The sequence below is a fragment of the Nerophis lumbriciformis genome, linkage group LG04 (genome assembly GCF_033978685.3).
Source record: "Nerophis lumbriciformis linkage group LG04, RoL_Nlum_v2.1, whole genome shotgun sequence".
Taxonomy (NCBI): Eukaryota; Metazoa; Chordata; class Actinopteri; order Syngnathiformes; family Syngnathidae; genus Nerophis; species Nerophis lumbriciformis.
Genome location: NC_084551.2, coordinates 5324479 through 5348199, shown reverse-complemented (window position 1 = coordinate 5348199; position 23721 = coordinate 5324479). Strand labels below are relative to the sequence as shown.

The following is a 23721-nucleotide window of genomic DNA, read 5'->3' as shown; positions in this document are numbered from 1 at the left end:
ACACAGCCAGAAAAAAACCTAGGCAGGACAAGTAAAAATATTGGGGCAAGTAGATTTGAGAAGTCGGGCAAGTAGAAAAATTAGGGCGGAGGGAACAGGTGAGACTCAGCAAACACTGAAAAATAAAGCAGGGTCAGATCAGAAATGCACTTTTCTCATGAAAAGGGTCCTAATTTATATTCTTATGTGCCTTATAGAGAGGACCACGACAAAACATACACCTCTGCCTCTGTTTCACTTTAGGTTGCTGGTAAATAATATGGTTGTAGTAGTAGGCTAAAGTTAAATGATTTAGTATGCACTAATTAAAGGGGCAGAGCTTTAAGAGACATTTTAGCTTTTATATTTTATAAGAAATATTTTTTGTAAGAACCACAATTAATAAATAAATTTCAGTGAATAACTAATTGTTCAAATCTGTATATAAATATGTACATAAGGTGTTGTAATTATATTCCAACTCCGCGTTCTTCTTGGTCATCGCCGCTGCCGCCGCCACCCCCCGCCCCCCGACCACACCACCACAAATAGATGCCTGTCCTGTGGGAAACACTGTGAGTCTTGACCAAACGTGAAAAAGAGAAAACTAACATCAACCTAAACCACAGTCTATTTCTGCTTCTTTTTTTCCCCCTCTTCTTAAGCGTGGAGACATCCGCCTTTGTTGAAAGAAGAGAGGAAGGAGAAGGTGTAAAAGGCGGCCGAGGATCAGGATAGGAACTTTTGCTAAATCAAGGCCCACCACAACCCCGGTGTGCGCTCATGCAAAGCCACCACACCGCAAGCCGCCCACTCTGCACTCTCATCAGCTTTCATCTCTAATGTGAGACCACCACAAACACATCCTGTTGCACATATCAGCGGCAAAACACTGCAGGAATGACAGTAATATGTTCAAATTAATTGTGTATTTAATAGACCCTTTAATCGGACTGTTCCCCTCCATTAAAAACCCAAATAGCACTGATATATAATAGTGTGTACTATTATACAGTGTTACCAAAAATATTACAGTAGAATTGGCTACTAGATGAGACCATACTTGCCAACCCTCCCGGATTTTCCGGGAGACTCCCGAAATTCAGCGCCTCTCCCGAAAACCTCCCGGGACAAATTTTCTCCCGAAAATCTCCCGAAATTCAGGCGGAGCTGGAGGCCACGCCCCCTCCAGCTCCATGCGGACCTGAGTGACGTGTTGACAGCCTGTTCACACGTCCGCTTTCCCACAATTTAAACAGCTAATGATCGAGGGCGAGTTCTTGGTTTCTTGTGTGGGTTTATTGTACAGCAGTTTCATTAACGTCCTCCCAGCGCGGTAACAACACACAACAACAGCATTTCGTCTACGTAAAGCAGTTCGTCTGCCGTAAACAGCAATGTTGTGACACTTTTAAACAGGACAATACTGCCATCTACTGTACATGCATATGTGACCCACCCATAATGTGTCACATTTTTGTGTTAATTTATTTATTTTATTTTGTGGTTTGAATTCGTTTTTGGAGCTGTCATTACACAATTATCAGTATTCACATTGGTCAGTAGGGGGCAGTAGGGCGTTTCTTCCCAATTGAATGCTATCTATCACCTGCAGACCGGAAGTGTCTTGTCATTCTGATGAGCGCGACCAGTCTGTGAACAATTGAAACGTCCTGTGTGCTTTTTTTTAGTTTTGGTGAATCAACTCACTGAATAATATCCATGTGATCTTTATAAGTACACATTCTGATGGTGGAGCCTAACTCTAAAGTGTTTGTGAGTTGTAGTTTGTATTTGTGAATGAATCCAGTGCACAGCTGCAGTAATCAATACAAAATGGCGACTTGAGTACGCAATGTTTATATAGGAACTTCTGATCCTAATTCAGACTCCCAAATTAGAGCTCCCGTTTTCTTATTGATTTTATAATGTATATTTGTATAATGTGTGTGTTCTGAAATAGTGACAGAGAATAGAACAAGAATGGACAATTCAACCCTTAACTCAACAATTAGTAGATGAGTGTTATGTGTGTGTTTATGTGTAAATAAATGAACACTGAAATTCAAGTATTTCTTTTATTTATTTATATATATATATATATATATATATATATATATATATATATATATATATATATATATATATATATATAAATAATTTATTATATATATATGTAATAAAATATATATATATAGCTAGAATTCACTGAAAGTCAAATATTTTTTATATATATATATCTTAACCACGCCCCCAACCACGCCCCCACCCCCACCTCCCGAAATCGGAGGTCTCAAGGTTGGCAAGTATGGATGAGACCAAACCAATCAAATCATGCTGTTCAGTATCGTGGCCACTGATTGGCTCAGTCTTAGGCAGTATTACTAATACCTACATCTGCGGCCCCTTCCAAGGTTTCTCATTGTTGCCAGTGGGTTGAGTTTTTTTCTTGCCCTGATGTGGGATCTGATCCGAGGATGTCATTGTGGTTTGTGGAGCCCTTTGGGGCATTTGTGATTAAGGGCTATATAAATAAACTTTGATTGATTGATTACTATATTGGATTTAAAGAGTGTAAAGGTGAATAAAGGGTGTTATTTCAAGTCTCAAAACATATTTAGAAGGTTGTAAACAGTTTTTTATGCTCTAGCTATGGAAGTATTTCATCTATAATTAGCGGAAATTTGTTTACATGTCATGTCCGGAACCAATTAACCGCAATAATGGAGGGATTACTGTATTGGCATTTATTCCGGTGTTTCTTTTTCACTCGATAATCCAAGATGAAGTTCCTGGTAGACATTGTCTCTGTCATGGCTGCTCTCCTGTGAACCACAAGTAGGAAGTTTTAGTCGAGAAGCTTAATGCATCTCAACTCTCTGTCAGCTCTCTTGTGGTTGTGGCAGGGTTTGAAGAGGTGGTCTACATCTACGCCACAGAAGGGGCCACAGTCACCATGAACCCTGAGGTGCTCCAAGTTGACAGTGACTTGGTACTGGTCTCAGAGTAGCTTCCAGAAAGGTCGGCTGGCCTGGCTGAACCCTCTCTCTGGCTGGTTGTCTACCCACGGTCAGCTTTCGTCTTTGTACGAAAATGTGTTATTGTAATATTTGTGACTGGTGGAGAGTCTTTTGATTGCAGATGAGCGCTGGGCGGGCAGGTTGTCCATTTCCAAACTTGCGCTGAACATCACAAGAGTCCAACGGCAAGGCTTTGGCACTTTTGTCCTTTCCAAATTGGTCAGAATGGGCGGTGAAGTCACACTAGCATACCTGCCAACTACTCCGGTTTTCCCGTAATTAGTACGGTTTTCATCAACCTATTCCGGGTTACGGTTGCAGTGATAAAAAATACGGTTTTTCATTAATTAAAAAAATTTTTTTTTTTTAAAGTTCTATTCACGAAATCGCGTAACAACAATGATAATCGACACTGCTTCCCATAACTTCCTATCGAGCCATTCCGAATGCCATGCGCGAGGCTATTTATAGCACCGCTGCCAAGCAAGAGGCACCTGTTGCCATTGTTTCCAAACGAGCGAACGATCATGGAATCAGCCGGAGAAAAATCGCAAACGAGTCTTAAACCGAAAAGAAAACTGCAGTCATTCCGTGAAGAATATTCAAAAGCCTATCCGGGAATAATTATCCGTTCCAAAAAGGGTGAAAACTACGCGAATTGCACCTTGTGCAGACAAGATTTTTCGATCGGACACGGAGGAATTAGCGATGTAAAAGACCACGTTGGGACAAAAGAACACAAGTCTAATGCCGTTGCTAGCGATACAAGTGGAAAACTTTCAACGTTTTTCGGATTTTAGCCACAAAAAGGTAATGACACCAATGTTATCTATTGGAATTGTTTAGTACTGTTATACTGTTAAAAGTGTTTATACTATTTATGCTTTCAAGTCCAAGTTGAAGAAATCTTGTTAAATGTTGACAGCATAACTACCAAAATACAGAAGTATGTCCTTAATATTTTTGCAGTGCTATTTCTGTTGAAAAGTTAAAATGATTACATTAGAGATGTGATGTGCCACTTTTCAAGTGTCTGATGGCTTAAATTAATTTTCATTAATTTTTCATATTTTGAATTCTTTTGAAAGGCTTACAAAAAAACTACATTTGAATTGTAATTCCATGCTATTGACAGGACTATTAATTTTAATGAAGTTAGCTTACCATGTTTACAGTATGATAATTGTGATAGAAATGTGAATTTTAGGCACAGAATATTGTTTACAATTGAACAAGGCAGTAGATTATACAAGCTTGGACAGAAAGTTAATAATGACACCAATTTTTTTTTTAATGGAATTGTTTAGTACTGTTTTACCATTTGTTTACTGTAAAAAGTGTTTATACTGTTTATACTTTCAATTAACAAATTGAAGTCTTGTGAAAGGTTGACAGGATAACTGGCATTAACTGTCAAAATAATTTCAAACTATTGAAGTTAGTTTACAGAATAAACATGTCAATCAACCCATATGATTTTTGCTGTAATATTTTTGTTTTGAAAAGTCACTGTGACTGATAGAAAAGTGATGGTTTTAGCAACATTTTAACCTGTCTGAATGCTAATAATCATTTTGCGTCGGGGGGCGAAGCCTGAACCCCCCACCAGGACTTTGTCCTGGACCTACCGGGGCCTGCGGCCCCTGGACCCTGGCTACTAGGTTTTTCTGATTTCAAAAGTTGGCAGGTATGCACCAGTCAAGACCTTCAAGCTTTACAAAATCACTGGTACTTTCCTTTTCTATTCAACCTTATACTATACATTCAGTAGTAGCACAATTTTGATGTACACCTTAAACAACCAACATTTGCCCAATCTACCTAACATTGTAAAATAATATTTCATATTTTATGATGAGAAATTAAGGAATATGTCCATCAGTTTAAGGGAAACATTTTTTTTAAGCTACACAGAAACTGGATCACAGTAATTAAAAACAACAAAATAAACAGTGTGTACACTAGGGATGTAACAATAAATGGCGGTATATTTCCGACAGTTATTATTACTGTTTAGGTAGGTCGGTCTTTATTGTCATTGCACAAGTACATCGAAACTTTGTTTTCAGCACAAACCCGTTCAAGATTAGACAGACAAACAGTGTACACGGTTACAGAACAGGAACGCTGATGAGTCGCCACAAGGCACCCCGTAAAAGATGGGAAAAAGTTCAACGCTGGGGGAGGATGAGTAAAAAAATACAATTTAGACTGGGCTCCTAAGGGGGCCCAGTCTGGAGTGGGGAAAAAACTCCATAGCAAAGCACATATACATATTACAACATACAACTCGAGACTTGCAACAGAGGGGAGGGAGTGGGGGCTACGGTGGCAGGCTACAGCTCTTCAGGCGCTGCCCAGTCGTCCATCACCCCGAAAGGATTCGCATCAAGGGCGTGGGGTATGTGTGTGTGGCGTATATTTTTTGTGGATGCATGTGTGTGTGTAAGCCTGCCGCATGTCTCTGTTAATGGTTATAATGGGTTATACTTGTATAGCGCTTTTCTACCTTCAAGGTACTCAGAGCGCTTTGACACTATTTCCACATTCACCCATTCACACACACATTCACACTGATGGCGGGAGCTGCCATGTAAGGCCCTAACCACGACCCATCAGGAGCAAGGGTGAATTTTCTTGCCTTCCCAGAAGAGTTGAAGCTGTAATAGCTGCACAAGGTAGACCGACATCATATTGAAACCTTATGGGTTAGGAATGGGATGGCACTTCATGTTCATATGTGAGTCAAGGCAGGTGGCCAAATACTTTTGTGTATATATATATATATATATATATATATATATATATATATATATATATATATATATATATATATATATATATATATATATAAACACATACATACATACATATATATACAGGTAAAAGCCAGTAAATTAGAATATTTTGAAAAACTTGATTTATTTCAGTAATTGCATTCAAAAGGTGTAACTTGTACATTATATTTATTCATTGCACACAGACTGATGCATTCAAATGTTTATTTCATTTAGCATGAAGTGCTCTAAAACTTGCTGGTAGACGGCTGCGTTGACCCTGGATCTCAGGAAACAGAGTGGACCGACACCAGCAGATGACATGGCACCCCAAACCATCACTGATGGTGGAAACTTTACACTAGACTTCAGGCAACGTGGATCCTGTGTCTCTCCTGTCTTCCTCCAGACTCTGGGACCTCGATTTCCAAAGGAAATGCAAAATTTGCATGGTTGGGTGATGGTTTGGGGTGCCATGTCATCTGCTGGTGTCGGTCCACTCTGTTTCCTGAGATCCAGGGTCAACGCAGCCGTCTACCAGCAAGTTTTAGAGCACTTCATGCTTCCTGCTGCTGACCTGCTCTATGGAGATGGAGATTTCAAGTTCCAACAGGACTTGGCGCCTGCACACAGCGCAAAATCTACCCGTGCCTGGTTTACGGACCATGGTATTTCTGTTCTAAATTGGCCCGCCAACTCCGCTGACCTTAGCCCCATAGAAAATCTGTGGGGTATTGTGAAAAGGAAGATGCAGAATGCCAGACCCAAAAACGCAGAAGAGTTGAAGGCCACTATCAGAGCAACCTGGGCTCTCATAACACCTGAGCAGTGCCAGAAACTCATCGACTCCATGCCACGCCGCATTAACGCAGTAATTGAGGCAAAAGGAGCTCCAACCAAGTATTGAGTATTGTACATGCTCATATTTTTCATTTTCATACTTTTCAGTTGGCCAACATTTCTAAAAATCCCTTTTTTGTATTAGCCTTAAGTAATATTCTAATTTTGTGACACACGGAATTTTGGATTTTCATTTGTTGCCACTTCAAATCATCAAAATTAAATGAAATAAACATTTGAATGCATCAGTCTGTGTGCAATGAATAAATATAATGTACAAGTTACACCTTTTGAATGCAATTACTGAAATAAATCAAGTTTTTCAAAATATTCTAATTTACTGGCTTTTACCTGTATATATATTACTTTACATGATTTTGGCCCTCGACCACATTTTTTTAGCCCAAGTCAAAAAATGTGGACACTCTTGGCTTACACAAACAAATACTGTACTATTTATTTTCGCTACATTTTAGATGGATCCTCCTGAAATACCTCACATGTTTTTTCCTGCTTAATCTTCAACAATGCTAACAAGCGATGTGTGTGTCGTGTTAGCGTCTGCCGACCCTGCCTCTTCTCCTCTGTTGCCTGGACAACGTCTGACGCTGTCCTGCCAAGTGGTCGCTGCTGAAAGTGACACCTTGGCTGACATCTACTGGTTGAGTCCGGCGGGAATCCGAAGTCGTCAGTGTCCGCACGAAGGAAAAGTCCATGTGGACGTTACAGACCGAGATGACGGCACATGGAGCTGCATTGTCATTAGAGGAAGAGAGGAGGCGAGGGCCACACTTTCTATCACACTTCTTGGTGAGTCACTTAAAAGATCCATTCAGTGATTTTCGTTTTGATTGATCTTGCTTTATTTGGACAGACCTCCACCCGGCTCCTCTCCATCCACAGTATGTGTCCAAACAGTTCCCACTCACCTCTCCTGGGAACAATTCAAAGACAAGGGCCTCCAAGAAGTCAGCTGGTATTTCATCCCAAAAGCGTCCTTTCATCTTTTTAATGCAAGTCTGCAGGAGCTCTTCTCCCTCTCCCTGACGGATAAGGAGCTGACATGGCTGCCGGTTCAAAGCAGGGGCTTTAGTCCTGTTCCAGACCTCCAAAGAGGGGACTTGTCTCTGACTGAAAAAGGAGTAATGGCAGAAGACAGAGGAGACTACAAGTGCGCCTTCAGATTTAGCAACAGGTTGATTCTGGAAAAGACTGTGAGCGTTGAAGTGCTGCAGGGTGAGTCCACACAAACTACTTCCTTACAGCACCCACATATGTAGCTGATATTTTAAGACGTGTTGGGAAGCCTTTGTTCCCTTTTTTTTTCCCAAAACTGTCTTGCGGAGAGTGGTGGTCGTATACACGAGGTGGGCTCATCTCGCTAGGGACGCTATCGCGTCAATAGGAAGGAGGGTTTTTCTTTATTTTGTCGTAAGAATCCTTTTACTTCAAAAACAGATATTTTGGTACTCATTAATAGTCTGCAATTTTTCAAAAGGCAATGTAGGTACCTTACAATTTACAAATGTTACACTATTGAATGGAGACAAGTCGAACACTAGCGCCAAGCGGAAAACAGCCACTCAAACTGTAGCCTGTCCCTTTAGACCTCCAACAAGCTCTTTGATTGGTTTTCTGGCTCTACCGTTTCTGGCTGCGTGAAGATGATTGACACCACGCAGCAGCTGACCAATCAGCAGATCAATGCACCGACAGGCAGTTGGACGCAGGTGGGAGAAGAGTTGGCCTCCAAGCGACAATCAATAGCTAGTAAAAGAAAGAAAAAAAATCCAAACAGGAGACTTGTGCTCCATTTTAAGATGGATTTGTTTGTGGCATACACACTCCAGCTGTCACTGCCAGGACGTACGATGTAAACGTTAAACTGAATTAGAGCTGCAGCTATCAAATATTTTAGTAATCGAGTATTCTATCGAATATCCCGATCGATTAATCGAGTAATCGAATAAATCATACTTTTGGTTAATTATTATTATTATTTTTTTTTTTTGTGTGTGTCTTGTCCAGCTTCTGAGGAAAATCATATAGTTGATGTAGATGCCCATATCGGCTGTACACATTTACTTTACAAAAGGGAAGTGTGGGATACTTCTCTTGTTTCCTTATTTGTACTTTGACTTTATTAAATGGATTCATATCATTATTTGGTGCAGCCGGGCCGGAGCAATATTTTTGCTTAATTAAGGTTTAATTATACATGTTGTGCCCTCAATTATTGCGTTTGGCCTTATTGTCTTTTATTTCGTAAACGCCTGTTTTCATGGTTGAAGGCTGACACGCACAGCTGAAATGCGTCCGCGGTTGATTGTGCCAATTTGTGTGTGCTAATAAAAAATAAAAACAGGTGCGCTCACAGCCCAATGTGCTGTGTGGTGTCCATCCATCCATCTTCTTCCGCTTATCCGAGGTCGGGTCGCGGGGGCAGCAGCCTAAGCAGGGAAGCCCAGACTTCCCTCTCCCCAGCCACTTCGTCCAGCTCCTCCCGGGGGATCTCGAGGTGTTCCCAGGTCACCCGGGATATATAGTCTTCCCAACGTGTCCTGGGTCTTCCCCGTGGCCTCCTACCGGTCGGACGTGCCCTAAACACCTCCCGAGGGAGGCGCTCGGGTGGCATCCTGACCAGATGCCCGAACCACCTCATCTGGCTCCTCTCCATGTGGAGGAGCAGCGGCTTTACTTTGAGCTCCCCCCGGATGACAGAGCTTCTCACCCTATCTCTAAGGGAGAGCCCCGCCACCCGGCGGAGGAAACTCATTTCGGCCGCTTGTACCCGTGATCTTGTCCTTTCGGTCATGACCCAAAGCTCATGACCATAGGTGAGGATGGGAACGTAGATCGACCGGTAAACCGAGAGCTTTGCCTTCCGGCTCAGCTCCTTCTTCACCACAACGGATCGATACAGCGTCCGCATTACTGAAGACGCCGCACCGATCCGCCTGTCGATCTCACGATCCACTCTTCCCTCACTCGTGAACAAGACTCCGAGGTACTTGAACTCCTCCACTTGGGGCAAGATCTCCTCCCCAACCCGGAGATGGCACTCCACCCTTTTCCCGCATAAACCAAGTTCTTGTCTCTCGTGCGTTTTTGATGATTATTATACGGTTCCGTTTAAACGCAAATCCGCTGAGCTGTTTTCAACCTGCCAACAATTCATAAACAATATAAAAAGACAAACCACTTAATAATGACGACAATAGTTTTACATTTTAAGAATGCAATATGGAGGAAATAGTTACAATCGTAAAAAAATGTAAATCTAAGACTTCAACTGATTGTAACGGAATTGATATGGAAACGATAAAAAAGGTTATTGAAGAGATCTCAGGACCATTAATGTATATTAGTAACCTATCATTTCAAACAGATACATTTCCAAACAAAATGAAAATAGCTAAAGTTGCACCAATTTACAAGACTGGCGACAAACATCAATTTACAAATTATAGACCTGTTTCCTTACTTCCACAATTTTCTAAAATCATTGAAAAACTGTTCAATAACAGATTAGAGAGTTTCATAAATAAAAATAGAATACTCGAAGAAAATCAATATGGATACAGAGCTAATGTTTCAACTTCGATGGCTTTAATTGAAATTACAGAAGAAATTACCAATGCTATAGATAATAAAAAATGTGCGGCAGCAGTTTTTATGGATCTAACTAAAGCATTTGACACAATTAATCACAATATTTTAATCAAAAAACTAGAACGATATGGCATCAGAGGGTTAGTCTTAAACTGGATAAGAAGTTATCTAATGAACAGGAAACAATACGTGAAGGTAGGCGAACACACGTCTACAACGCTAAATATATCCTGTGGTGTACCTCAGGGATCAATACTAGGACCTAAATTATTTAATCTCTATATAAATGACATTTGTAAAGTTACAAAAGATTTAAAGTTAGTATTATTTGCGGATGATACAACAGCGTTTTGTTCAGGAGAGAACACACAGAAGATACTACAAATAATAACAGAAGAAATTAACAAATTAAAAAGATGGTTTGACAAAAACAGACTATCGTTGAATCTCAGTAAAACTAAAATAATGCTATTTGGTAACAGTAGAAGAGAAAGTCAAACACAAATACAAATAGACGGAATAGAAATTGAAAGAGTAAATGAAACCAAATTTCTAGGTATAATGATTGATGATAAATTGAACTGGAAATCTCACGTAAAAAATATACAACATAAAGTAGCAAGAAACACGTCAATAATGAATAAAGCAAAACATGTTCTAGACAAAAAATCACTTCATATTCTCTACTGCTCACTAGTGTTACCATATCTGAGTTATTGTGCAGAAATATGGGGAAATAATTACAAAAGTACACTTCATTCATTAACGGTGTTACAAAAAAGATCAGTTAGAATAATACATAATGTTGGATATAGAGAACACACAAATCCTTTATTTATTGAATCAAAGATTCTGAAATTCTACGACATAGTGAATTTGCAAACAGCTAAAATGATACACAAAGCAAACTATAACCTGCTACCCAAGAATATACAACAATTCTTCTCAAAAAAAGAGGAGAAATATAATCTTAGAGAGAAATGTAATTTAAAACATTTGTATGCACGTACAACACTTAAGACCTTCAGTATATCAGTATGTGGAATTAAATTATGGAATGGATTAAGCAAAGCAATCAAACAATGTACTAATATGATCCACTTCAAGAAACTCTTCAAACTTAAAGTGTTTACAAAGTATAAAGAAGAAGAACCATGATAAACATTCTGAATTTATTTAACTCATCCATTCTTTCATTCTTTCACTCACAAAATAATCTTACTTATCTCAACATATGAAATGTAACTTACTTCACCAATTATTATTTATTTACTTATTTGTATTGTGATTACTTATGGAGTATATTGTGAATAAATTGAGAACAGGAAGTGAACAAAAGTTTTAGCAACTGTTATGTAAAAGAAAAGGGGTAGGATTAAATAAGCTCTGCTTCTTCCTACTCCTTTTCGAACATGTTGAAAAGAGAAACTGGAGATTGTGATGTATCATGTTGTATGATTGCATGTTCGAAATAAACTCAAACTCAAACTCAATATAGTTCATTTCATTCTCTGCATGCAAAATAGTAATCAATGTTCATTTTGCCATCATAACATGTTTGAGATGAAAACACATATACATAAAATTACTTCAAAATTAGTATTCCCTGAGAAAGTTGAAATAAAACTATATTCTTAGTATCAAAAATAAAACAATAAGAACAGTTTTCATGATATTAAACATAAAAAGTGGATTAGGTAGTGCCTTTAATACTGCATTTGAAATGTGCAACCAGTGATGAGGCCACCACCAAGCAAAAACCACGCATGCTCAGAAAAGTAGCGTCAGATTTACTGCCCGTCGAGCAGAAATGTAGATCGGCGCCTATGATATAGAGACTATAGTGAGTGCAAGTGCAAGCTATCCAAGTAGCATGTGGTTGCATGACTTGAATAACCCGAATAACTTTGCACGACTACTTTCTACTGATGAAAGGCTAATTGAACACGACAGCTCGGATAAAATTGTTAGTTTTGAACACCTTTTGGCGTCATTTGATGACTTTGCGGGAGTGAGAGAACACATCCTGGTTATCATAATGTCAGGTTCAAACACCAAACTATCTATTAAACGAGACAAGAAGCAAGGAATCAAGCAGAGACAGAGTTGAATTTTGCTCATGAGAAGAGACACTCAGTTACAGTTTCACCCTACGCTCTATAGTACAGTCCCACGTGCTCCTCTATTTATTCGGGAGGTCCCTAGTTAACATCACTGAGGCTGCTTCTGAAGGGAGGGGTAATGCAAGCAGCCCCAGTAGACACAATACATGATTATTCAGAATGGAAATGTGCTGACACTCGTGATTTCGCCCTGTATCTGTTTTATCTGCGTTGAGGTACTTGATGTCTGTCCTTGGCTGTCAGCAGGCAGGGTTTGGAAACACACTGCTGATACGAGACAACTCGCAATGGAAGATTACAAGTTGTGCCTTTGCACAGATACAAAAGTACAACTTCAGCACAATTGATAATAACTATAGCAATGGTCTTTAAGCATAAGAGTTATGGGATAACGTATACATAATTATTCTAACATTTATTTTACTAACAACTTTTGCGTTTACATTTGATAATAGATGACTTACCTGGCTTTTGGACGTCCCTCAATCGGATGCTTTCTCGGCAGGTGCTACAGCATCGAACTTGTGCTGTTGTGGTATGCGAGCTTCACTTTACAATGTTTACATACTACTGCGTTTTCCTTCGATTTTAGTGTGAAGCGTTCCCACACCTTAGACAACTTTTGTCGCGTCTTAATTCCCTCGTTTTGCTATGGCTCTTGTCCTCTGCTTTCTGTGGCGTCTGCCATTGCGAGTTATGTCGGCGAAAAAGTTTACTAAACTCGAGCGTATTTAACCTCTAAAGGCCTTAGTGGCCTCATGCGTGGACAGCACCTCCATCCATCCATCCATCCATCTTCTTCCGCTTATCCGAGGTCGGGTCGCGGGGGCAGCAGCCTAAGCAGGGAAGCCCAGACTTTCCTCTCCCCAGCCACTTCGTCCAGCTCCTCCCGGGGGATCCCGAGGCGTTCCCAGGCCAGCCGGGAGACATAGTCTTCCCAACGTGTCCTGGGTCTTCCCCGTGGCCTCCTACCGGTCGGACGTGCCCGAAACACCTCCCGAGGGAGGCGTTCGGGTGGCATCCTGACCAGATGCCCGAACCACCTCATCTGGCTCCTCTCGATATGGAGGAGCAGCGGCTTTACTTTGAGCTCCCCCCGGATGACAGAGCTTCTCACCCTATCTCTAAGGGAGAGCCTCGCCACCCGGCGGAGGAAACTCATTTCGGCCGCTTGTACCCGTGATCTTGTCCTTTCGGTCATGACCCAAAGCTCATGACCATAGGTGAGGATGGGAACGTAGATCGACCGGTAAATCGAGAGCTTTGCCTTCTGGCTCAGCTCCTTCTTCACCACAACGGATCGATACAGCGTCCGCATTACTGAAGATGCCGCACCGATCCGCCTGTCGATCTCACGATCCACTCTTCCCTCACTCGTGAACAAGACTCCGAGGTACTTGAACTCCTCCACTTGGGGCAAGATCTCCTCCCCAACCCGGAGATGGCACTCCACCCTTTTCCGGGCGAGAACCATGGACTCGGATTTGGAGGTGCTGATTCCCATCCCAGTCGCTTCACACTCGGCTGCGAACCGATCCAGTGAGAGCTGAAGATCCTGGCCAGATGAAGCCATCAGGACCACATCATCTGCAAAAAGCAGAGACCTAATCCTGCAGCCACCAAACCAGATACCCTCAACGCCCTGACTGCGCCTAGAAATTCTGTCCATAAAGGTTATGAACAGAATCGGTGACAAAGGGCAGCCTTGGCGGAGTCCAACCCTCACTGGAAACGTGTCCGACTTACTGCCGGCAATGCGGACCAAGCTCTGACACTGATTATACAGGGAGCGAACCGCCACAATAAGACAGTCCGTTACCCCATACTCTCTGAGCACTCCCCACAGGACTTCCCGGGGTACACGGTCGAATGCCTTCTCCAAGTCCACAAAGCACATGTAGACTGGTTGGGCAAACTCCCATGCACCCTCAAGGACCCTGCCGAGAGTATAGAGCTGGTCCACAGTTCCACGACCAGGACGAAAACCACACTGTTCCTCCTGAATCCGAGGTTCGACTATCCGGCGTAGCCTCCTCTCCAGTACACCTGAATAGACCTTACCGGGAAGGCTGAGGAGACAATTAAAAATTGATTGTGTTGCCCCGCATCTCTGCTGTGATAGCTGTGATGGACAGCACCTTTTAGCTCTTATTTCCAAAATTGTGTACACTACTGAATTGGGGTCTTATGCCGACATATGGACACTTATACTGCTATCTGGTGGTGTCAGAAGAGTATAACATACAATGGAATTTGGAAAAAAATGTGTAAAAAATAAAAATTAGCATGAAGTACACATTCGTGTACTTATGGACTAAAAGTACATTATATCAAAAGATGATTTTTTATTTTTATTCTAATTAGGGTCCAATAAGCCCAAATAGCACAGAGAAATAAAAAAAAAGCATGTAAACAAACTTGGGCCTTAAGAGGTTTAAAGCAGCGGTGTTGTGCAGTGCAGGGGGCGTATGATCTGACGTAAACACGCTGTGCAATACCTAAACAGTCCGTGCAAAACGTGAGCTTTGACTACTAAACGGGGCAAAAAAAAGCCAACTTAACAATGCCTTGAGGCAGCAAAAATTCCTCGAATATATTTTATAATCGAATTACTCGAGTTACTCGAGGAATCGTTTCAGCTCTAAACTAAATCATCATGTAATCTTAAAAAAAAATACGTAAAGTTAGGAACAAGCAGTAAAAAATGGATGGATGGATGTAAGTTATTTTATTCTGTTGAATTTGTTTCCTAAGCATTCCTAATTACACAAAACATAATCCCTTTAAGCCACGCCCCCACGCTGTGAAGCCAGTTGGGTGCCACCCCCCACATCAGACATCAAATCAGCTGACTACAAACATTTTAAAGCGCATGCAGAGACAGCTGCTGGATGCTTATCATTTATCATTTAATGATAAAATATGTATAATTTATTTATAGAGCTACTCACTGTTAATTAAAAAATACACATCAGGTGCTGCCGACAGCCACAGCTTTTAATGTCAATGTTTTTTGACCCAGCGCTAATTAAGCAACCCGTTGGTTATTTGCCTTGAGTCAAGTGTTTTTGAAGAGGTCTTAATTGGAGCATCGTGATGGTAATAACAATAATAATACCTAAAAATGTAATAATACAGTATCACAGTTAAAAGTTGGGTTTTTTTGCCTGTGAAAGTTTATATTCTTTTGCCAAAATCTCATTTATGAAGAAGATTCTTGTTTTTTAATGGTTGTTTCTCTTTCATGTTAATTGTTTTTTAACCCGGTCCCTAAGTAGTGATTTTACAACGGATGAAAACACTCGTCTGGCCTCATTTGTTTTAACGGCTATCACAGCAGAGATGCGGGGCAACACAATCAATTTTTAATTGTCTAACTTCTCTGTGTTATCATAATTGTTATTATTGGATAGTGTTTGTAGTTGTGTGTGTGTGTGTGTGGTTTATTCTAGTTTAAAAAGATGTTCTTTTGGGATTTCACTGTCATGTATACGCAAAGGTGGGTAGTAACGCGCTACATTTACTCCGTTACATCTACTTGAGTAACTTTTGGGATAAATTGTACTTCTAAGAGTAGTTTTAATGCAACATACTTTTACTTTTACTTAAGTATATTTATAGAGAAGGAACGCTACTTTTACTCCGCTACTTTTACTCCGCTACTTTTATCTACATTCAGCTCGCTACTCGCTACTAATTTTTATCGATCTGTTAATGCACGCTTTGTTTGTTTAGGTCTGTCAGACAGACCTTCAAAGTGCCTGCCTTACTGGTGACATTTCACTTCGTTCCATCAATCAGATGCAGTCACTGGTGACGTTGGACCAATCAAACAGAGACAAATGGTCACATGACCTGACTTAAACAAGTTGAAAAACTTATTGGGGTGTTACCATTTAGTGGTCAATTGTACGGAATGTGTACTGTACTGTGCAATCTAATAATAAAAGTTCCAATCAATCAATCAAAAGTGTGAAGGAAAAAATATACTTTTTTTTATTTCAACCGTACATCCCGTCAAAAGCCTCAAGACTGACCGCACATGAGGACGTTCCTGTCTTCACAATAAAAGTGCCGTTCCATCGCGCCTGCGCTTTCAAAACAAGAGTCTCCGAAAGCCAGCGCAAACAAGCTAGCAAGCTACGGAGTTTGACGCCAATATATTTCTTGTAAAGTGTATAAAAACGAATATGGAAGCTGGACAAATAAGATGCCAAAAACCCACCACTTTCATGTGGTATTAGACAGAAAGGAGGAACTTTTCTTCTCCTCCATTTGAAAACGTGGACATTATCATCACTACTGTCTGATTACAATCAACGCAAGTCATCAGAATCAGGTAATACACCAACTTATATTCTAGTCTTCATTAAAGAAAGGAATCTATATGTTAAACATGCATGTATATTCATTAAAACATCTTTAACATGTAAACAAAAACAGCAAAATAAATACATATAAATGATATACTGTATATATCAATGTATATGTATATATATATATATATATATATATGAGTGTGTATGTTACTCATCAGTTACTCAGTACTTGAGTAGTTTTTTCACAACATACTTTTTACTTTTACTCAAGTAAATATTTGGGTGACTACTCCTTACTTTTACTTGAGTAATAAATCTCTAAAGTAACAGTACTCTTACTTGAGTACAATTTCTGGCTACTCTACCCACCTCTGTGTATACGCTTTCCATCACCAGTACTCCTTTATTTTATTTTATTTATCTAATAGCGCTGGTTTCATGGTTCCATCTTTTTTTCCGCATCATGTGAGAGTGAAAGGTGTCCCACAGGGATCCCTATTAGATCCACTGATATTTACACCAAAAAAGGTAGTAATGTACGATACCACTGGGGACGGCGTGGCGAAGTTGGGAGAGTGGCCGTGCCAGCAATCCGAGGGTTACTGGTTCAATCCCCACTTCACCCTTGCTCCTGATGGGTCCTGGTTAGCGCCTTGCATGGCAGCTCCCGCCATCAGTGTGTGAATGTGGAAATGGTGTCAAAGCCCTTTGAGTTCCTTAAAAAAAAGGTAGAAAAGCGCTATACAAGTACAACAACAACAACAACTCTGGTTTTCTTTCCGATTCAATACCGAGTAAAATTCAGGCTAGAATCGGCGACACCGATACTTTGTGCAAATACCTAATGTGTCCGCTAAATTAAATATACAGTATATATAAGTTGTATGTAACAGCTAAAAAAAAGTTGTGTATTTCAAATAACATAGCATAAAGAATACAGTCATTTATTTATTGTTATTTATTATAATTTTTTTATTACAGTATTATATTATTATTATATGTAATGTATTATTATTATATACAGTACAGGCCAAAAGTTTGAACACACCTTCTCATTTCAATGCGTTTTCTTTATTTTCACGACTATTTACATTGTAGATTGTCACTGAAGGCATCAAAACTATGAATGAACACATGTGGAGTTATGTACTTAACAAAAAAAAGGTGAAATAACTGAAAACATGTTTTATATTCTAGTTTCTCCCTTTGCTCTGATTACTGTTTTGCACACTCTTGGCATTCTCTCAATGAGCTTCAAGAGGTAGTCACCTGAAACGGTTTTCACTTCACAGGTGTGCCTTATCAGTACATACAGTACAGGCCAAACGTTTGGACACACCTTCTCATTTCAATGCGTTTTCTTTATTTTCATGACTATTTACATTGCAGATTGTCAATGAAGGCATCAAAACTATGACACCTGTGAAGTGAAAACCATTTCAGATGACTACCTCTTCAGAATCAGAATCAGAATCAGCTTTATTGTCATTACGCAAGGTAACGAGATTGAGGCCATTCCATACAGTGCGATGTGTGCATGCAAGAAAAACAATGTGCAAATATATAAAGATATAAAAAATGTAGAAGTGCAATGAATATGGTGTGAAATGAATAACTACATGAAAAAACAAAAACAAAACAAAAACAGGGTGGTTGGTGGAATGGGTTATTGCACCGAAGAGAAGGCAGTTATGAGGGACAATGGGGCAGTCCGTTCAGGATGGTTATGGCCCTGGGGAAGAAGCTGTTCTTTAGCCTGTTTGTTTTGGTTTTAATGCACCTGTAGCGCTTCCCAGAGAGAGAATGCCAAGAGTGTGCAAAGCAGCAATCAAGCAAAACGTGGCTATTTTGAAGAAACTAGAATACAAAACATGTTTTCAGTTATTTCGCCTCTTTTTGTTAAAGGGGAAAATTATCACAATTTCAGAAGGGTTAAAACCATTAAAAATCAGTTCCCAGTGGCTTAAGACAAACAAACATGGCGCATAGAACAGCAAGCTATAGCGATATTAGCTCGGATTCAGACTCGGATTTCAGCGGCTTAAGCGATTCAACAGATTACGCATGAAACGGATGGTTGTAGTGTGGAGGCAGGTAGCGAAAATGAAATTGAAGAAGAAACTGAAGCTATTGAGCCATATCGGTTTGAACCGTATGCAAGCGAAACCGACGAAAACAACACAACAGCCAGCGACACGGGAGAAAGCGAGGACGAATTCAGCGATCGCCTTCTAACCAACGATTGGTATGTGTTTGTTTGGCATTAAAGGAAACTAACAACTATGAACTAGGTTTACAACATATGAAATACATTTGGCAACAACATGCACTTTGAGAGTGCAGACAGCCCAATTTTCATCAATTAATATATTCTGTAGACATACCCTCATCCGCTATCTTTTCCTGAAAGCTGATCTGTCCAGTTTTGGAGTTGATGTCAGCAGGCCAGGGAAGCTAGGGTCGATATTCTTCTCTTGATCATCTTCGGTGGCATAAGGGACGGTGTGAGCCAAGACATCCAGGGGGTTTAGCTCGCTCGTCTGCGGGAACAAACTGCCGAGGCCCTTTGTCCCTGAATTGCTCACACACTCCGGCAGATTCAATGGGGGTCTGGCGGCAGATTTCTTTGACTTTATCGTTGGAAATGCATCTGCTTTGAGTGTCGCAGGATATCCACACATTCTTGCCATCTCTGTCGTAGCATAGCTTTCGTCGGTAAAGTGTGCGGAACAAACGTCCAATTTCTTGCCACTTTCGCATCTTTGGGCCACTGGTGCAACTTGAATCCGTCCCTGTTCGTGTTGTTACACCCTCCGACAACACACCGACGAGGCATGATGTCTCCAAGGTACGGAAAACAGTCGAAAAAACGGAAAATAACAGAGCTGATTTGACTCGGTGTTTGAGAAAATGGCGGATTGCTTCCCGATGTGACGTCACGTTGTGACGTCATCGCTCCGACAGCGAATAATAGAAAGGCATTTAATTCGCCAAAATTCACCCATTTAGAGTTCGGAAATCGGTTAAAAAAATATATGGTCTTTTTTCTGCAACATCAAGGTATACAGGTAAAAGCCAGTAAATTAGAATATTTTGAAAAACTTGATTTATTTCAGTAATTGCATTTAAAAGGTGTAACTTGTACATTATATTTATTCATTGCACACAGACTGATGCATTCAAATGTTTATTTCATTTAATTTTGATGATTTGAAGTGGCAACAAATGAAAATCCAAAATTCCGTGTGTCACAAAATTAGAATATTACTTAAGGCTAATACAAAAAAGGGATTTTTAGAAATGTTGGCCAACTGAAAAGTATGAAAATGAAAAATATGAGCATGTACAATACTCAATACTTGGTTGGAGCTCCTTTTGCCTCAATTACTGCGTTAATGCGGCGTGGCATGGAGTCGATGAGTTTCTGGCACTGCTCAGGTGTTATGAGAGCCCAGGTTGCTCTGATAGTGGCCTTCAACTCTTCTGCGTTTTTGGGTCTGGCATTCTGCATCTTCCTTTTCACAATACCCCACAGATTTTCTATGGGGCTAAGGTCAGGGGAGTTGGCGGGCCAATTTAGAACAGAAATACCATGGTCCGGAAACCAGGCACGGGTAGATTTTGCGCTGTGTGCAGGCGCCAAGTCCTGTTGGAACTTGAAATCTCCATCTCCATAGAGCAGGTCAGCAGCAGGAAGCATGAAGTGCTCTAAAACTTGCTGGTAGACGGCTGCGTTGACCCTGGATCTCAGGAAACAGAGTGGACCGACACCAGCAGATGACATGGCACCCCAAATCATCACTGATGGTGGAAACTTTACACTAGACTTCAGGCAACGTGGATCCTGTGCCTCTCCTGTCTTCCTCCAGACTCTGGGACCTCGATTTCCAAAGGAAATGCAAAATTTGCATGGTTGGGTGATGGTTTGGGGTGCCATGTCATCTGCTGGTGTCGGTCCACTCTGTTTCCTGAGATCCAGGGTCAACGCAGCCGTCTACCAGCAAGTTTTAGAGCACTTCATGCTTCCTGCTGCTGACCTGCTCTATGGAGATGGAGATTTCAAGTTCCAACAGGACTTGGCGCTTGCACACAGCGCAAAATCTACCCGTGCCTGGTTTACGGACCATGGTATTTCTGTTCTAAATTGGCCCGCCAACTCCCCTGACCTTAGCCCCATAGAAAATCTGTGGGGTATTGTGAAAAGGAAGATGCAGAATGCCAGACCCAAAAACGCAGAAGAGTTGAAGGCCACTATCAGAGCAACCTGGGCTCTCATAACACCTGAGCAGTGCCAGAAACTCATCGACTCCATGCCACGCCGCATTAACGCAGTAATTGAGGCAAAAGGAGCTCCGACCAAGTATTGAGTATTGTACATGCTCATATTTTTCATTTTCATACTTTTCAGTTGGCCAACATTTCTAAAAATCCCTTTTTTGTATTAGCCTTAAGTAATATTCTAATTTTGTGACACATGGAATTTTGGATTTTCATTTGTTGCCACTTCAAATCATCAAAATTAAATGAAATAAACATTTGAATGCATCAGTCTGTGTGCAATGAATAAATATAATGTACAAGTTACACCTTTTGAATGCAATTACTGAAATAAATCAAGTTTTTCAAAATATTCTAATTTACTGGCTTTTACCTGTATATTGACACTTACATAGGTCTGGTGATAATGTTCCCCTTTAAGTACATAACTCCACATGTGTTCATTCATAGTTTTGATGCCTTCAGTGACAATCTACAATGTAAATAGTCATGAAAATAAAGAAAACGCATTGAATGAGAAGGCGTGTCCAAACTTTTGACCTGTACTGTGTCTGTATATTTATTTATTTCCAACTCTGAAGTATACTGCGGTTGTGGCGTGAATAACAATATAGCCAAGATAATACAACAGGAAAAAAAAAAAAACAGGACAATTTCATACAAAGTACATCAAAATGGCATTAAAATACATGAATTAATAAGAACTACTATTAGAATAAAAAGTACGTCGCAATTTAGTTACATGAACATGTTTACGTGAAAATACCAAGCAAAAGCATCAATATTTGGATTTGAGAATGGATATTAGAGCAGAAAGATCTGCTATCGGTGGTATCGATATTTCAGTATCGATCATCACATCAAAAGAAAAAGGATCTCTCTTTCCATCTAGTTGTCTCCTCTCCGGGCCTCTCAGTCTAACATTTGACAACCAAACAATTACACAAGGCGACTCAGTAAAGAATCTGGGTATTATCTTCCACCCAACTCTCTCCTTTGAGTCACACATTAAGAGTGTTACTAAAACGGCCTTCTTTCATCTCCGTAATATCGCTAAGATTCGTTCTATTTTATCCACTAGCGACGCTGAGATCATTATTCATGCGTTCGTTACGTCTCGTCTCGATTACTGTAACGTATTATTTTCGGGTCTCCCTATGTCTAGCATTAAAAGATTACAGTTGGTACAAAATGCGGCTGCTAGACTTTTGACAAGAACAAGAAAGTTTGATCATATTACGCCTATACTGTATATACCTTTATATACCTACAGTATATATATATATACCTATACTGGCTCACCTGCACTGGCTTCCTGTGCACTTAAGATGTGACTTTAAGGTTTTACTACTTACGTATAAAATACTACACGGTCTAGCTCCGTCCTATCTTGTCGATTGCATTGTACCATATGTCCCGGCAAGAAATCTGCGTTCAAAGAACTCCGGCTTATTAGTGATTCCCAGAGCCCAAAAAAAGTCTGCGGGCTATAGAGGTCCAGGTCCGGTGGCCATGGATGAAGTGCTGGCTGTCCAGAGTCGGGACCCGGGGTGGACCGCTCGTCTGTGCATCGGTTGGGAACATCTCTGCGCTGCTGACTTGTCTCCGCTCGGGATGGTGTCCTGCTGGCCCCACTATGGACTGGACTCTTACTATTATGTTGGATCCACTATGGACTGGACTCTCACAATATTATGTCAGACCCACTCGACTCGGTCTCCCCTAGAGGGGGGGGGGGGGGGGGGGTTACCCACATATGCGGTCCTCTCCAAGGTTTCTCATAGTCATTCACATCGACGTCCCACTGGGGTGAGTTTTTCCTTGCCCTTATGTGGGCTCTGTACCGAGGATGTCGTTGAGGCTTGTGCAGCCCTTTGAGACACTTGTGATTTAGGGCTATATAAATAAACATTGATTGATTGATTGACCTGTGGCCTGGGTCGTGTGTTGCCGTCTAACCTTTGGGTGAAATGTTTCCCACCTGAGCAGTCCTCCGCGTGGTCTCTGCTCAGCTCGGGGCATCACCCGCCTCAAATCGTCATTCCGGGAGCGGTCCGAGGGGACGGCGGCAGGTGGAGGTGTGACCTGTGGCGGTGCGACGCCCGGCTGACGTCGGCTGAGATAACGTTGACTGTCGGTAGGTGTGGAAAGTGCGAGTGTAACCGAGAGGCTTCGCTTGCTGACGTGCTGTGTGACGACTGTGTCTATTTCCACAGAGACTAAGTGCAGTGTGGGGATGCTTGGGACCAGGGCCGGCCCGTGGCATAGGCCGTATAGGCAAATGCTAAGGGCGCCGTCCATCAGGGGGCGCCATGCCAGTGCCACAAATGTTGGAGAAAAAAAAAAAGTTGTTACTATTATTTCTAAATACAAAAAAATAATCTCACATTAATTAAAATGCAAAGTAAAGCCTATTTAATAGAAATATTATTTGTTACAACATTACGCCCCCCCCCTCCCCCAGCACGGTGCGCCCCCTCCCTTCCCGTATCATGACTCTTTTTGGACGTCACCACATCAAAAAATCAACACAAGATGTCAAAACGGCCAAAACTGTCAGGTGCCCAGGGAAGAAAAAAGAGAAAAGAAGAGGAGAAACGAGAAAAGACAGAGGTAGCAGGTAGGTAACGTTAGCCTACATGAAATTATTTGTCTGTTACAGAATGTGATAGTAACCTGGCTTTTTAGCATTAAGCTAATGTTACATTATTCGGCAATTGCTAATCAATAAATAGCTAGTTCTGTTTTAACGTCGGGTTAATATTGTGGAGGG

At 40.9% G+C, this 23721-nt stretch overlaps 1 protein-coding gene across 1 annotated transcript; it reads left to right on the top strand.

Annotated features, from left to right (window-relative positions):
- Positions 1–2762: 2762 nt before the first annotated feature.
- Positions 2763–23171, top strand: cd4-1 (CD4-1 molecule). The gene is given in 8 exon segments (XM_072912914.1): positions 2763–2774; positions 2958–3048; positions 3121–3264; positions 7175–7426; positions 7491–7526; positions 7529–7852; positions 21795–21870; positions 22877–23171. Coding segments are annotated over 8 exon segments (1230 nt in total).
- The last annotated feature ends 550 nt before the right edge of the window (positions 23172–23721 follow it).